The sequence below is a fragment of the Zootoca vivipara genome, chromosome 6 (genome assembly GCF_965207765.1).
Source record: "Zootoca vivipara chromosome 6, rZooViv2.hap1.1, whole genome shotgun sequence".
NCBI classification, from domain to species: Eukaryota; Metazoa; Chordata; class Lepidosauria; order Squamata; family Lacertidae; genus Zootoca; species Zootoca vivipara.
In genome coordinates this window covers 49,619,420-49,636,238 of record NC_142589.1, presented here as the reverse complement: position 1 = coordinate 49,636,238, position 16,819 = coordinate 49,619,420, and the positions used below count along the sequence as shown (strand labels likewise).

Below are 16,819 nucleotides of genomic sequence, written 5' to 3'. Positions count from 1 at the left end.
AAAAATGTCAGAAATGGCATTTTGGGGCTGCAAGGAAAGGCACCTATTAAGTCTGAATAAAGGTGTGCTGTTCAAGGTGTTGTCACCTGCCAGGCCGGGCTTCCATTGGTCAGTTTCTTTTAGCTAATGTGGGAGCCAAATGTGTGGTTTAGCAAAGCCCATCTGGCAGGTGTGTCTAGTGATTTTTATGCAATTAACCACATGACTTGTGATGTTTAAGACAGCTTTTGTTTATTTAAAGTCAGATAACAAGCAGAGTTGCAATTTGGTAACTAGGCAAAGGCCTTACCGGTATCTGACAGAGCAAAACCAACATCACAGGCAAGAACGGAAGAACAAGGCCATAGGCTATCTGTGTCAGCAAATTCCTATGCACATCTTCAGAGACATATTGACTCTGTTACAACAGGAGGGGAGTTATTTGTTTGTGTGGTTTTTTTTGTTCTTGTTTTTCTCTTGTGTTTTGTGTTTTTATATTGTCTGTCTATGTTGTGAACCCTGAGATCTACGGATGAAGGGCGCTCTACAAATTTAATAAATAAATAAGAATAACATCTATTCATACTTTTACTGCCTTTTAGACCATCTACCAGTATACTTATCAATTATTTTCTCACTGCATATCCCAAGTTATCTTTTGGGCTACTCATCACTCCATAGGGCTCCTTGTCACATTAGCTTTCTTTATGTAGCCTTCGCCAACCTGGTGCCTACCTTTCCCCTGGGACTAGGTAGAGGAGGCAATGCTTTGGTGCCTTCTCCCACACCTGTCTTTGCCTCTGGGAGGGGGCAGGACTGGTGTGTGAAGGAGTTTTATAGTGGCGATTGAGACACAACTTTTGCACAGCGGAAGGAGTGACTCCTGCTGCACAGGGAGTAACAGGATAAAACCTTCAGGCACCTGCAAGGGGTATGTCCTGACAGACCTCAGGCTGAACCTTCTGTGCCAGGTAAGATGCCACCCCAAAGGCCCTCCCCCCCATAGGGTGAGCCTGCTGATTTGACTGGCCAAGTGGCTAAAGAAGGGAAGTAAATTACCTACCCAGTCCAAAGATTTTCCCTCTCCCTTGCCTCAAGAACCTCACCTTTTGCTGAAGAGAGGGATTTTCAAATATTGTGGTGGTGTCTCTGTTTCCCAGTCACCAAAGATCAATCAATTTGGGGCTGTAGGTTGGAAGACATCAAAATGACATTTACCCAGAAACCCTAATCTGTGGAGGCCACTTGGACTCTTGTTTGCAATAATTGCAGACTTGAAGAGTGTGGTTGTTATTGATTGTTTTATTGTTTAATTTAACAATCTAAACTGTAATCATCATTATCAGGGCAGCTTGGCAGTCTGTCTCTTCTGGGCCAAAGCAGATGGGCGGATGTGCATATTGATTGGATGGGTGAGCGGACTGCTCGTCAGAGGAAGACCCCAACTTTGTGGAATGGTGGTTCGGAAGATTGGAAAATGGGCTAAGACATCTGGCATGAGCCTAACTGGATGGCAGACACATCTGGCAATGCAGGCCTGAGAGCTAGGAGCCAGGTGAAGGCCACATCTGCCCTTTCCAGTCTAGCTCTGGAAGTTTAGGAACCTGTATAATCTCCTTTGTAGATCTCCTGAAAGCAGGAACTTGTTGTGGAATGGCTTTCTCCCAACCTGGTGCCCTCCAGATGTTGTAGTCCTATAACATATGCATAGCTGCCAAGTCTCCTGTTTTTCGCGGGAAACCCATGTATTTTAAACCGTTTCCCGCTGGCAGCCTGGATTGGAAAAAATCCTGTAAATCCCCCGGATTTCCTACCTGCCAGGGAGGCTCCATTTTGGGTCCTGACGCCGCCCGATTTCCGGTGCCCAGACATGGGTAGCGCGGCACCAGAAGTTGCTTCTACGCATGTCCGGACATGCGTAGAAGCGACTTCCGGTGCCGCTCTGCCCATGCCTGGGCACCGAAAATTGGGCAGAGCGCATAGCTGCCAAGTTATCCCTTTTTAAAAGGGATTTTCCCTTATGCTGAATAGGCTTCCTCGCGAGAAAAGGGAAAACTTGGCAGCTATGGCAGAGCGGCACCGGAAGTTGCTTCTATGCATGTCCAGAAATGCGTAGAAGCGACTTCCGGTGCCGCGCTGCTGCTGATCCCGCATTTTTCAGCGGGAGACTTGGCAGCTATGCATGTGGATGGCATCAGGTTGGGTATAGCTGTTGTGGAAAGGAAGGTGGCTTGTTGTCTGTTGGCAGAATCTGTGTGGAGGGGTGTCGAGTGCCTGAAATCCAAGCTCATTTGGCTGGGAGGAATTGCTCTTGTTTCCATGGTAGTGGTTGCTTGAGCAACAGTTCTTTGAGTATTCTCATGTCAAAGCTTGAGCAGCTCTTTTGCCTGCCTCTGACTTTTCTTTCGTTTTCATGCCCAAAGAGACAGAAGTCTGCAGTTTCTGAGCCCTCATTGCTTAGACTATGAACTGTCAAGTGGGGAAGGACGGAGGCCATGCTAACGGTTGGCGTCCCCAAGAAGCAAAGCTCAGGCTGCCTGGGAAATTGCTCAACTCCTCTTCACCTGTATGCTGTACAAGCCTGGCAGGAGCTGCCTCTTGTCCTTTAGACTAAGACATTCGTTATATGTTGCTGTTTTTGTTGTTGTTCTGTAAGTGGCCTTGGTGTTTGAAAAGCAAAGCAAAACACAAATCATTTTAAATATAGTGTTAAAAATAAATATTTGGCATATCCACAGTTTTCCTCCAATGCATACTCTGAGCATCCTCAGCATAATGTCCTAGTTTTGACCAAAAGGGAGAGTCCCCAGACAACTTCGCACAGTCTCCACTCCCTCCCTCTTTCCATGCCTTTCTGTGGTTGGATCCCTTGACCCCAGATGCCAATGTATGGGAGAACCTGAATCATGGAAGTTGAATAAAACATGGGGAACTAACCAGACAGAGGCAAACAAGCTTGTTTTGCCTCAGTCCTCGCAATGGTAGGGCCTGGGCTTCCTGCTTCTTGCATCCCTTTGATTTGCTGATACGAGGATCTCCAAGCAGTGTTAACTGCAGGTTAGATTGCAGGTTCCTGCTCAGTATGCATGCATGATTATTCCAGCCACTCCAGAGCTGGTCTTTTGGGAACTGCACAGACCAGGTATAGCTTTGACTCTCATTGTGGTTTGGTACACTGGATTCAATGTGTTTGCCCAGACATCTTAGAGAACTGGATGGACTTTCAAAAGCAGGGCAGGAGAGCTCCTCCTCCTCCTCCTCACCACAATTTCTCACTGTGTACACTCTTCCCTGCTCCACCCTCCACAGCTACCACACCACGGACCTCTACCACAACCTGGTAGGAGGAGATCTCTCCTTTCACTTACTGCCATCTCATTCAATGTTACCACAGCCACATTTATTGCTGTTCAGGGGGTAACAAGCATCTCAGTCATTTTCTTCTAACATTTCGCAAAGCCTCTGTCTGCTTGCTTTCAAGGCTTTTCCTCTCTGGACAGTGTATACTCCTTGTTAGAAGTATTCAAATTCTGTGCCCATCATAGCTGGATTGTGTGACCAATATGAAATTGTTCAAATTTGCTGTTTTGCATTATACATTCTAGTTTTGCTAACCATGAGAAGGGACTGCTGAAAATCTGGTTCAGCAGCTGCTCTGACTTCTGAAACTTCAACCATCAGTGTCCAGACACTTTATAGCTGTAAAGGATCTTGCTTTTTAAAAATCAAAGAACCATGAAATTCTTAGAAAGTTGAATTCCGTGTCCTCAATTTCACATAATCTGCTTTTCCTGTTCTTCCTGACTATGTAAGTCCAGGTCCTTTTTGAAGTGCTTGTGCAGCGTGACTACATTGGGCTTTAAGCTATCCTGGCTGTCAGTTTCCTTGGAGGGCTCTGGGTTTTTGCATCTTCAGAGAGTTTTCCTGCTTTTGTCACCAGAAATCTGGATGGTTTTTGTAGGAGCTGGCACAGGAACACAGACCATTGAACGTCTGAGTGCACTTATCCTCATAAAAGATACAGAGAGAGAATGAATGAATAGATGAATGAAATAACTGCTAGAGCCAGGTTTTATTCCATTTGAATTCCAGGTAGACAATTTTCTGCGGCCTGTGAATGATGGGAACGAGCTGTTCTTCCCATTAGGAACTGCAAATGCCACCCCAACACAGCCTGTGAAATCACTCCTGCTGTTTCCTGGCACAAGTGACAGCCTTCTTTCTTCTTTCTGCTGCCCCAGCTCTAAGAAGGAACGCTTCTGGTCATTGCGAGCATCGATTAAAAAAAAAACCACATCAATTTATATCTCCAGCATGCTAAAGGTTAAAATCAACTATTGCTGGTCTGTGAGCTACTTTGTGCTCCTATTGCAAGTCATTGCAGGATGAGGTTCACTGAAGCTCAAGTCCAGTGATCCATCTTTTGTTTGTTTATTTATTGGATTTGCAGACCACCTTTCAGTGCAAGATGCCCAGGGCGGCATCTCATGAAAGCATGAAAAGCAGCATATACTGTAGAAGCCATACAAATGGCACTAGCAGTAGTTGCCGAGGGTCAGTAAAATTAGTATATTCATAAAATCCAACAAGCCATTAAAAAACACAATACAGAGCACTGCACACCAAAAAGTTCTGTCCTCAGACACCACCCACCTAATTTCAAATGCTGTGTCGATGCATGTAGAATGAGATACTAAAGAGGGCCTCCAATGAAGAGCAGGCTCATATGGGCTGAAGGTGAGCCTGTTCCCAAACAGTTCAGGGCTTTGTTGGCTGCTAAGCAGAAGCAGACGCAGGTGGCGCTGTGGGTTAAACCACAGAGCCTAGGGTTTACTGATCAGAAGGTTGGTGGTTCGAATCCCCACGACGGGGTGAGCTCCTGTTGCTCGGTCCCTGCTCCTGCCAACCTAGCAGTTCGAAAGCACGTCAAAGTGCAAGTAAATAAATGGGTACCGCTCCGGCGGGAAGGTAAACGATGTTTCCGTGCGCTGCTGTGGTTCGCCAGAAGCAGCTTAGTCATGCTGGCCACATGACCCGGAAGCTGTACGCCGGCTCCCTCAGCCAGTAACTTCTCCCAGGGGTGGCCCTTTAAAGTGACCCCTATGCAAAACAGTGGCAACATTGAGCCAAGAGGGTCCTTGGCCTCTCAGGGTCTTTGGCCTTATAAAAACCAGGACACCCACCAGGAACTCCTTTCTGGCTCCTGTTTCTTGCCTTTCTTTGAGACAAGCTTCATGGAGCCCCTGAAACTCCTTTCTGGGTTTGAACCTGGCAAACTTTGCCGTCATCTATGCAGCAACAGCCATGTCTCAACCCTCTCTCATCACATTTCCTTATAGTCCAGTCATGGAGCAGCTGCCTTAACCTTATTTCTCCTCTTTCACTTGTTGGAAACTAATTAGGGCTGCTTCTCCACACTCAATTTTCATGTGCGCGCACACACACACACACACACACACACACAACCTACATACACCAGAACTTTATAAGATAGACAGACAGACAAGTGTTGTTGTTTTTTAATGAATGATCTTTTTGGTGCTGAATGATCTTTTTGGTGCTGTATTTTCACACCTTGTTTCGATTAGAAATTATGTGACAGACAGACAGATGCTACTTTGGGAGCACAAGAGTGAAATGTATCCATAGAGTGATTCCAGGCTAAGAAGCAAAGGAATTTTATTTCAAAAGGCAGTGGAGCTGTGTAAAAGCAGCAGTTCACAGGGCATCCAATGCATCTCGTGTGCATGTTTTTTGTGCCATCCACATGACATTGTTCTCATCCAAGTTGGCAGCCCACACTCACCCCTGCCCCCAATTTAATTCGTCTTTCCTGATCTACAGATAAAGTGGTGGTGGGGGGAATCCAACATGATACCCAACTGTGGACATATTGAAATGTATTGTGTGGCCCATTTGTGTGTGTGTGTGTGTGTGTGTGTGTGTGTGTGTGTGTAGAGTGACGTTTTTCTGGGTGCCAACATTTACAAGACCCCCAACTTCCACTGGTGGGAATGGCATGACATGCACTTTAAAAATGTGTTTGTTTTCTGGTATATCAGAAACATAATTTTTTTTAAAAAAATGGCAGCGCACCCAGGTAAATTAAAAGCTGCAGGCATGCCCACAATGGACCTTAGGTTTCCAGAACTCATGGAGGATGAGAAAGTACTAATTGAGGGGAGGGGACAACAAGACATCCCATCAAGCACCTCCCACTAGTGTGGATGGGAAACATTGAGACAGAGTTCAACTGAAAGTGCTCGTGTATGGATGAATGTGTACAAAAGCACATATGGAAAAATCTGATCTGTGACACCCATATGCATATGGACATTCTGGAGTCTCCATATGTGTACACCTTAAGGTGTGATTGCAGCATACACATTTGGCAGCTTGTACATCATACAGAGACATCTGGCATCCTCACAAGTCTCACCCCCCCCCAAGGGCTTGCTGCTGTTGACTGCATAGACAATGGGTTCATCCACACTTCACCTAGAAAGCATGGGTCCAATTGGTTTTGCCTTTCCCCCATGTCTTTCCCCCTGAAAACCTGCTCTTTAGTGCTAAAGAAGGGACCCCTGACCATTAAGTCCAGTCGCAGACGACCCTGGGGTTGCGGCGCTCATCTAGCTTTACTGGCCGAGGGAGCCAGCATTTGTCTGCAGACAGCTTCTGGGTCATGTGGCCAGCATGAACTAAGCTGCTTCTGGTGAACCAGAGCAGCACATGGAAGCGTCATTTACCTTCCTGCCGGAGCGGTACCTATTTATCTGCTTGCATTTTGACGTGCTTTCAAACTGCTAAGTTGGCAGGAGCAGGGACCAAGCAACGGGAGCTCGCCTCGTCATGGGGATTCAAACCGCCAACCTTCTGATCAGCAAGCCCTAGGTGGTTTAGACCACAGTGCCATCTGCGTCCCTTTAGTGCTAAATTGCAGCAAATGACAATCTCTGGAAAACCTGAATGCTGGCTGTTCTGATTCAGCACTAAACCACGTGTTTTTGTAGGGGAAAGCAGTGGGGCAAATGGAAGTGTGGGTGAACCACACACAACCAAGTAAGCCAGAATCCTATTTCTAGCCTTGATAAACCAGTGCTGGGATCCAGTTGAAGTATGCCAGGGGGAAGCTCTGTCTATTTCAGCACCATGGACAGTGGGTTCATTTGCATACTTTGTTGAGCCCTGAGCAGAGCTTGGCAACAGATTGGATTCTGTCTCAAATCAGCAAGCTCAACCTGAATTACTGAATTACGGTACCTCTGCTGTCCCAGGCTGCGATCTGGGCCCTGGGGCTTTCTGCAGACTGCAGTTGTGCTGCAAACCAAAAGATCTGGTTTCTGGACCAGATTCTGATGAATCTGTCAGGCCTGCCAGATTTGATTTTAGATAGGGCGGAATTAAGTTGTCATCTACGAAACCACAGTGTTGAAAACCTGACAATATTTATAACCAACTGCAGAGTCCAACTCACACTATGCCAGATTTCAGATTGTTAAGAATGGTATTAAAGTTAATAAAGAATCCCATTGAGGAGACAATATGAAACACACCAGCTTCTTGGTCTCATTTCATATGTACAGCAACTAATGGGGGTGTGGAGTGTGTCTCTCTCTGTCTGTCTTCATAACAAAACTGAGGATCTCATTGTGGGTAAAATGTCAGACTTAGATCAGGGAGGGCTGGATTCAAATCTCCAATCAGGCACAAACTTCATGGGATGGCCTAGAGCTTCACCAATCTCACCTCACAGTGATGTTGCAAGGATAAGAGTAGGGGATTGGCTCCTCAGGGGAAAGGCAGAATTAAAATGGGGCGAGTAACACTACTTTCATTTCCCCCCACGTTTTGTCTGGAGCTGAAATGGCTCGAGTTAATGGACCAAATTAGACTACTGAAATAGTACCTAACTAGTTACTGCCATTGAATTGTATGTTCCAAAAAGACAGGAAAAAATAATCCTGCAATTCAAAACTGTCTGGAGAGCGTCAGATTGGGGAAATCTGATGTCAGCCTGTCTTTGCTCCCTCTTTCTGTGGGAGCCAAGCCAGGCAGCAGTCACTTTTAATCTGTGAAGTGGAGAGGGAGAGAGCTGTTTTTCAGAGCTTTTCTCCCATCCCAGGCTTTGAGCCCAGAAAAGTCTACCTCCTTGCAGCTTGTCGTGCTATTTTTTACTTTCTTTCCTTGGTTTCTTGCCCTCTTGTTTCTTTCTCTTTCTTCTGATGACTATTGGAATGTTTCCACCCTTCTCCTGCAACTGTTTCTTTGGGGTTCTGAGGACACCTGCTTTTAAATCTACTTCTGGGCCTTTCAGCACTTCTTTCCCTCTTGACAATTGCATGGGATACTGCTGCCCTTGTTTGGCCTTCCGCACAGACACTGCAGTTTCAGGTAATGAGGCTGCTGAGGAGGGAGGGAGGTCAGTGGTGAAATGCAAGAGAAGCACCTTCATGGTAGGCAATTAGTCTGTAGCTAAGGCAGCAAAAGCAATACAACCCACCTCAGAGGCTCTCACCACCCTTCTGAGTAATACCCCTCCCCACCTTCTGACTATACATAAGGGTCTGGTGACTTCTGTTTCAGTGTATCTGAAGAAGTGTGCATGCACATGAAAGCTCACAAACTTAGTTGGTCTCTAAGGTGCTACTGGAAGGAATTTTTTTTATTTTTTGTTTCGACTACATCAGACCAACACGGCTACCTACCTGTAACAAACTCTTCTGTTAAACAGACATGGACTGATCCAGGGCAAATTCTGCACCCTGTGAAACTCCTGGCCACCTGGGTGAGGTCAGGTAGCTCTTTACCTGGACCTCAACCTGTGCACTTGACAGCTACCTGCACTTTGGTGCAATGGGCAGGGCTACATTTGTTTGGGTTGGTCAATCTTAGCCAGTTTTTGCAAACCTGGTACTTTCCAGCATAGCGATGGAAGTTGTAGTCCAGAACATCTGGAAAACATCTTGCCAGATTGGCAAAGGCTGGTCTAAGCAATATTTGTGGCTTGCTTGGAGGGTAAAATGAGCCTGGCACTAGCTGCAAGCTGACTTTTCACAAAACCGGGAGTGTCACATTTTTAAAAAATGTTATGCAACTCTTTGGTTCTCTCTGAACCAGTGGGCATGACATAGCTTCTGTGAGTGGGTGTCCATTTCCAGCTCAGCACACACTAACTAAAGCTCTTATTTGTGGGTACCATTTTATGACCCCACTGTAATTTTTAAAAAGCATTAGTATTTATCTATTGCTAAATGCTCTTCTGGTTTTTTCTTTTTAAAGTGAAACCAAGGCATGGTGTTGTAACACTATGGTGTTATAGCACCATACCTCTCTTTCATTGTTGCTTTTTAAATGTAGCTAGAGAAGCATTTTAGTGACAATTTAAAAATGTGATTAATTAATAAAAACAGGGTCACAAAACAGCACCCACCACAAATGTCATGATCAATGTGTGCTGAGCTGTGATAAGTTAACTTTCCAGATGTGTCGCTGCCCATGTTAAACCCTTCTCTTTTAAAACCATATTTACACATGTGGAGATTGTGGTACTCTTCCATCCTTCTAGAAAATTCCACTCAGTGTGGTCTGAGAGATGATGGAAGAACCACAAGGAAAATACAGGGTGGCAGTGAATGGCTATATATTAAGTGAAGGGCTATATATTCTCATCAGTTCTGAGCCCAGCACTCTTTGTGACATGGAGAACACAAATATATTTATTTGGAGGATTGAAGTATATGTACTGGGGGAAAGGACTAGATGTGTGCTTGACAAACCCCACATATGGGGAAGAGCTGATGCCCCCCAGGCAAAGAGGTTGTTGATGTGTGTTACTCCCCTCCTGCGGAGCAAATGTCCTCAGGAGGGCTGGCGCTTGCAGCAGAAGGTGGGCAGTGTCAAAGATGCTGCAGGTACAGATCTGTCACCTCTCAGACTTGAAACAACCTGTCCTTGGGCATACCCCCAAAATCTGATACACTCCCTGAAGTGATGGGGTGCTGGAGCAAGGAAGGGGCCCTGTGGATTGGTTGCTGCCTACCCACCCCACTCTCAGTGCATGAACGTACAACCCTTAAGCTCGTATGCATGCACAGCTTTTTGTGAGAGGTCAGGAGTTTGCTTGATACCCTCCCTGCTTGTCTTTTCCACCAACCCCTTGAGTGTCTCTGTCCTTGGAATAGACTAAAAGTGCCCACTTTCCATTTTTGGAACCTGAGGACTGTGTGTGTGTTTGCACCTGCATTTGGAGAGTGGGTTTAGAGGAAGGGAAACTTGGGAATGCAGCAGGAAGGCTCTGTCCTTTCTCTGACGTGCTTTGGTGTTCTCTAACCCTTCCTACGGAGAAGGCAGGTGCGAAGCTGAGCATGACTGCAGTGCACCAGAGAGAGAGAGAGAGAGAGAGAGAGAGAGAGAGAGAGAGAGATCTTCCTCCTCCTCTAGCTGGGGCACCTCTGGGCTGCCTTGCTTTCTCCTTCCCACCTTTCAGAGAACATGCTAGTGGGGTGTGACATGCAGGCATGCAATTCTGGGCCCTTTGTGAGTCTGCAGATCTGCTTCCTCTTCCTGGGGGTGCATCCGTAAAAAGTGAATGTCAGCACTCTGCACTTCTGCCTGCGCGCTCCCATCTTTATTCATGAGGGTAAAATGGAGACTGGCTGGCTGTGTAGTAATGTTGTTGGGAAATAAACATATAAATAAATAAAACAAACAGGTGCATTTCCATCCAGCAGGAGCATGACTCATCTCCCCACCCCCCCACCCCCACCCCCCCACCCCCGCCCATGCCTATCACTGGGCTCCATTTGAGCAGTAGAATGCTTCAAACCAATCTTTCCCCGGTGAGCTGGGGAGGAGGAGGAGTTAAGCCAGGGGGGTGGGTCTCCTTTATCAAGGCTGGTGGAAAGAGGCCAGCCCACTGCAGAGCTGTGCATCTTCCCAGCTGAAAGAGAGAGAGGAGAGCCTGTCTAGAGCTGGAAGTGGCCAGAGAGGCAAAGGAGGAGGTTGCTGCTGCTGCTGCTGCTGCTGCTGCTGCTGCTGCTGCTGCTGCTGCTGCTGCTGCTGCTCTTGCTCCTGCTCCTCCAGAAGAAGAAAGGGAGCTCACCATGCCAAAGTGCTGGGATGGGGTAGGTACAGCTCAGCAAGGGAAGATGGTGTGTGTGTGTGTATGTGTGTGTGTGTGTGTGTGTGTGTGTGTGTGTGTGTGTAGGTGGTGGGGCTGCTGCATGCCACTGCTGGGCAAGGGGAGGGGGAATCCCCCCTCCAACGTCGCTGGAGTCCCCAGCCTGCTCCTTAACCTTGATGTTTTCTGCCCCAGCTTAACACAGTCCAGTATGAGGGGGATGGATCCGCACTAGTCCTTGAGCACGTGTGGCAGGTAGGAGCCTTGAAGGACAGCCTGGGCCATCCTCTCTTAGAAAGCGGAGGGTGCTTTTCCCTTTGAAGCCACGGAAGGAGAAATCAGGGCACAATGCATTCCGAGTGCCAGCTTGGCCTGGAGGTCCTGCCCTCTCATTTAAATGCCAGGAGATGTGTGTAGGCATTCCGTGGCAAAGCAGAGAGGGGAAATGGGCCAAGCCTCTTGCTCCTGCTTCCCTTCGGGACAACCACAGACTTGGATGGCGCACTATGGAGACAGGGCATGGATTCCTTGGGTGCAACCAGCGGGGTGGGCGGGCAGGGGAAGCATCTCCTCATTTTGCAGTGACAAGGGCTGAGGCTGCAGGCATTTTGGGGGAGGGGAAGAGGAGGGGGATAATCCATGGCTGGTTTCTGCAGTTTCGCTCCTTGCTGTTGTGTCTGAAGCATACAGCAAGCAGATGGGCGAGAGGTTCCGCCGAGGCACATGCTGCTGCCTGGTGTCACCTCTCTGCTGTGCAAAGGGCATGTGTGGCATCTGGGGAGAGAAAGTGCACCATTTTCTCTGCACACCCAGTATCCCTTTTGGCACGTACACAGCTCCTTCCCTCCTTCCCTCGCTGTTTCCATTCCTACTGGCTGTCCTCTTAGATCCTCTCTGCCTGGCTTGCAGAGGTGGGTGGAGGAAGAGAACCTCATTTGTGGCTTTGCACTGGGTGCCGGGACTCATTTGCAAAGCAGGAGGAGAACATCTTTGGCGCCATGAAGCTGAGGCAAGACGTCTCTCTGTCCTTGCTGAGACCACCCCTGGCTTCCCCAGAGCCCCACAGAGCTTTCCCCATCAAGGACAGAGCAGGTGGAGCCTGGAGGCAAAGCTGAACCAGGGCTGTCCGTCTGGAGGGCTGCCTTGCCTTTCAGCTCTGCCCTGCTGTTTGACCTTGAGCAAAGCTTGCCCTTGATAGGGATCTCTCTCAATCTTCCCCTCCCCAAGCATTGCTGATGCTCTGATAGGCATCTCACTCCACTTCCAAGATGTGGGGATAATCTTGGCTAAACCTGCCAGGATGAAGGGAAGAAAGGAGGAGCTTCCCATAAGTGCAGCCTGACCCTTCTCAAGGATGGTGGTGGGACTGGAAGAGGAGAAGTGGGTGGCCAAGCAGAGCCTCCTTCAGACGACTTGACCTGGAGAATGACAGTTTGCTCTTTTCAGCAGCTTTTGGGCTGCTCCCCTGCTTACAGGGTGGAGTGGTGGGATATAGACTGTGTGGGTGTTGTTGCCTCTAATCTACAGGGTTCCCAAAGAAGGTGTTTGCTTCTAAAATATGCAGCTTCCTCTGTGGGGCTCGGTGGGGAGATTTTGCTGGGGTGGAATGGGAGCCATGAGTCCTGTTGGATCATGAGGGCCAACCTCCTCCTCCTGCCCCTCTTGCCCTCCTTTCTGGCATGGCTGCCTCTTTGGTCTCTCTTTGCCCTTCCTTGCTTCCATCTCTCCCCATCTGCTATTGCCAGTTGAAATGGCTGCTGTAGAGGTCAGCTGAGGGAGGAGCCTGATGAAGCTGGTCTTTTAGAAGAGCTGTGAGTCGCCTAGTACTGAGTCAAACCGCTGGGCCACGTAGCCCAGTCTGACAGGCCGTGAGGATGTCTTGAGTAGGGTACTACGTGAGAGTAAGTATAGGAGCCTGGAGCACTCCGGGCATTTGCTTTAGGGGCCCTCTTCCCTTCCCCTCCCCATTCTGGAGTGGGAAGGGCAAAATAGGCATTTGTTACCCGGAGGGGGGTTCTGTGTGTTGCAGAGTTGCTGGTTTCTCCCATCCCAAATGTCCTATAGCCTAATTTTTAATGTTCCATCTATCTAATTTATATTCTGCAAGAGCATTCAAGGCAGCTTGAAATAATGAGCAATAAAATGCAGTAACAAGACTATATCAAAACAGTGCTGCAATAGATGTACAATATCAAAAATGAGAGGTGGTGGAGCTTCTGGAATTGACACCTTCCACCCTGGTGACCTCCCACTCCCCACCCCCGTCCCCAATCCCAGGTTTGTACAAGCTATTTGGAGCTACTCATAACTCATTCATGCTGCAATGGCAGCCTGCACATGTTCTGAAGCCCAATGGATATATTCCCACCACAGCATGAGAACCGCTGCCAACACTGTCTGGTTGCAAGGGATGCTGGTCATGCTTGTGAGATGCTGACACATCGTCTTGCAATCCCTAGAGCTTAACTGGCGGGGTGTGAGGCCGAACCATACCAAAGCTTATCTCATGTAACAGGAAGATGTTCCAGAAAAAGAGACCTGGCCCTGAGAAGGGGCTCCACTGCTGAAACTTGGCTCCAGATAATAGGAAGAACATAGAAAGAGCCTGCTGGATCAGGCCAAGGGCCCATCTAGTCCTGAATTCTGTTCTCACAGTGGCCAACCAGATGCCCATGAAAAAGCAGTCACTTGGCACAAGAGCCATCTCCCTTCCTGAGACTTCCAGCATCTGTTTCTCAGGAGCGTTGCTGCCTTCGATTGTGGAAGTAGAGCAGAACCACCGTGGCTAGGAGCTAGTAGAATAATAAAGAATAACAATACTAAGCTATTCTGCAGCACTTTCAAGTTTTTAAAGGGTATCAAAAACATTACCTCAATAATAGTCAAAATGTCTCATTTTAATTTTATTTGACAACATTTGCATATCCCTTAGCTGTTATCAAATCCTCTAAGCAGCTTACAGAAATAGATTTATGTATGCCTTAAAAATATTTTTTTATCCATTTTATCAATGAAAATGTTGACCCGGAGGGTGGCTGCTGTGAAAAAGTTGAATAGCGTATTAGGGATTATCAGGAAAGGCAGAATGATAATGCCTTCATGCCAGCCTTCCAGCCCCAGACCTAGCACCCTTCAGATGTTTTGGACTACAACTCCCATCAGCACCAGCCAGCATGGCCAGATGATGCTAGGGCTGATGGGAGTTGTAGTTCAAAATATCTGGAGGACACCATCTTGGGGGAAACTACACCAATTTTATTTTGCAACTGCATTTGGAATGTGTGTGTGTGTGTAATTTGGGATATTGTAGAGCTAAGCAGAACAGAGGAGCTGCCATGAGCAACAGCTTCCCAGGTTAGCTGTTTCTGCTTAAAATTGTTTTAATGGTTATGTTTTCCCATAGCTTGGCTTTATTGTGTATTTTAATTAAATATGTTGTAATATTATTGGGTATTTTAATTATGGATTGACCTTACAGTTGTAAATAACTTAGAAGCCATTTTGGCATGTAAGCAGGATATATATTTTTATATTTACTGTTTCCTGCTTGGCAGGGGGTTGGGCTGGATGGCCCTTGTGGTCTCTTCCAACTCTATGATTCTATGATTATTAATAATAGCTAATAAAAATAGATCTGGATTGCCTTCTCCCAAGTGAGCAGCAGGGTCCCAATCCCTTCCTTGAGTCCTTTGGGCCACTAGACTATTTCTGCATATTGTTGGCAACTGTGGCCTTTTTATGCTCATGCACTGGCTTCAGGGGCATTGATGTCCAGCCTCTCAGGACAGGGGCAGATCACAACCTTCCGTTTTGAATAACTTCACTAGGCCAGGGTCACCAGGGACCCATAGTCAGATGCCCCATCATCAGCTGAGTATGTTCAGATACATTTGATCCACCGTCAGGAAGCTGGAATCCTCCTTGCTGCTGTTTGACCCCCATTTTTTATCTACCTCTTTCTTGTGGGTCCATCGTGTGTGAGAGCAGATGAACTGGTCCCTGATCCACTGGCTCCCACATTGTTATTGGAATTGACTACTCTAGGCCATCATCCTATAAATGCATCACTTCAGCTTAACAAATTGCAATCTATTTGCATCATTTTAATAATCATTTAGGGAGTCCTTTTAAAAAGTGGGTGTTATCGCAGCAGTTCCATGAGGTAGATTGCTACTATGTGTGTTTTACGAGAGGGCAACCCCACTTATCCCATGCAGGATATGGATGTTCATCCCTCTCCCCACTTATTATATATATATTTATTGCTTCATTGCATGTATATCCTACCTTTTTCTCCAAGGTGCTCAAGGTGCCGTACACAGCCCTCCTCCTCATTTAATCCACACAACAACCCTGTGAGGTAGGATAGGTTGAGAGGCAGTGACTGGCCCAAGATCAGCTGGTGAGCTTCATGGCAGAGGATGGCGGGGTTTGAGCCCAGGTCTTAGTTTGACACTCTTAACTACTCCACCATACTTGACTTTTGTGGTGGCCCTGGAAACACGCAAAGAAGACGGGCAGGGGAGCCAGGCTTCCACACTTCTGAGGTCTTATGGGAAAATGGGGACTGGCTTCTTCTAACCGTACAAACAGGCTGACCATGGAAGCAGCAGTGCCTTACACAGGAAAAATTGAAAATTGGGAATCGGACAGAGAAGACGGAGGTGCCTCTTCCTCCATTCTGACACCTGGACCCTTCTTCCTGCCAGGGGAGGACTGATACAGCTCTTTCTCTTCCATCTTTCCTCCAGGAGCACGATATCGAGACTCCATATGGGCTGCTGCATGTCGTCATTCGGGGGTCCCCGAAGGGAAATCGCCCGGCTCTCCTGACGTACCATGATGTGGGACTCAATCGTAAGTGTAGCACTTTCCTTCTGACCAAGGCAGGAGAGGATTAACTCCACCAAAGGATGGGAGGTTCTCAGTTGCTGTTGATTGGACCAACTGTGCTTCATGGTTTGAGCACCAGAAAGGAGCAGGATGGTGGCAGCAGGCCACAACTTCAGTGCCTGGGCCCTCCTTGGCTGATTTGCACTTTGGGGGCTGCCAGTGTGGCTGCGAGTCCCAAGATCTTTTGAGGCAGAAGAGAGGGGCCCGATTTTAGTTGGTCACCAAGAAACAGAGACACAGAGTTGGGTAGAGAACTATGATTAGGCCAGCCAACAAACGCTTCCTCAGATAAAACGAGTCTTTTTTAAAAAAGGGTATAAATTCTTGCATTTCTTCTTAGACTAGGCTGGTCCAGCAGATCAGGAGGCAGATGAAAATCAAGGCCAAGAGGATTTATTTGAGGTTCCTCATGAATAAATAAATAAATTTGAAACTCCCTGCCTATTGACATCAAGCAGGCCCTTCGCTGTACTCTTTTCAGGGCCTGGGTATAACTTTTATTTAAGGCAGGCCTATCCAGGCATGTAGATGTTTGATACCCTTTAATCTTTTTTGGCTGTTTTAATTATTTTAAACTTGTTTTTCTTTCTCAATAATTTTAATGTTTTTTGTAAACTGCTTAGAGATTTTACTTCAATCAAGAAGTGTATAAATTTTGTTAAATGAATAAATAAAGCTGGAGGCCCTATTGTTGGGTACTGTTCCTTATGTCCACTGTCACCTGTGTGCCCAGTAATGTCTTGATCAATTTGAGTAGGGTGGTTGCAAATTTCTCTTTCAAAATCAAGGCACCGCGGAGTCTTCCGTGTCTTAGAAATATGGTTT

The 16,819-nt window shown here is 47.1% G+C and overlaps 1 protein-coding gene across 6 annotated transcripts in view; it reads left to right on the top strand.

Moving 5' to 3' along the window:
- NDRG4 (NDRG family member 4) overlaps positions 1 to 16,819 on the top strand; it is a 55,885-nt gene that overhangs the window by 11,945 nt on the left and 27,121 nt on the right. For 4 of the 6 annotated variants that reach the window (XM_088672099.1, XM_035118911.3, XM_035118909.3 and 1 more), the window contains exon 4: positions 15,853 to 15,958. In XM_088672099.1, coding sequence (XP_088528225.1) covers positions 15,853 to 15,958 — 106 coding nt within the window. Of the gene's footprint in view, positions 1 to 10,896; positions 11,106 to 15,852; positions 15,959 to 16,819 lie in introns of those variants that run through there. The other 2 variants (XM_035118914.3, XM_035118913.3) reach the window with 1 other exon arrangement.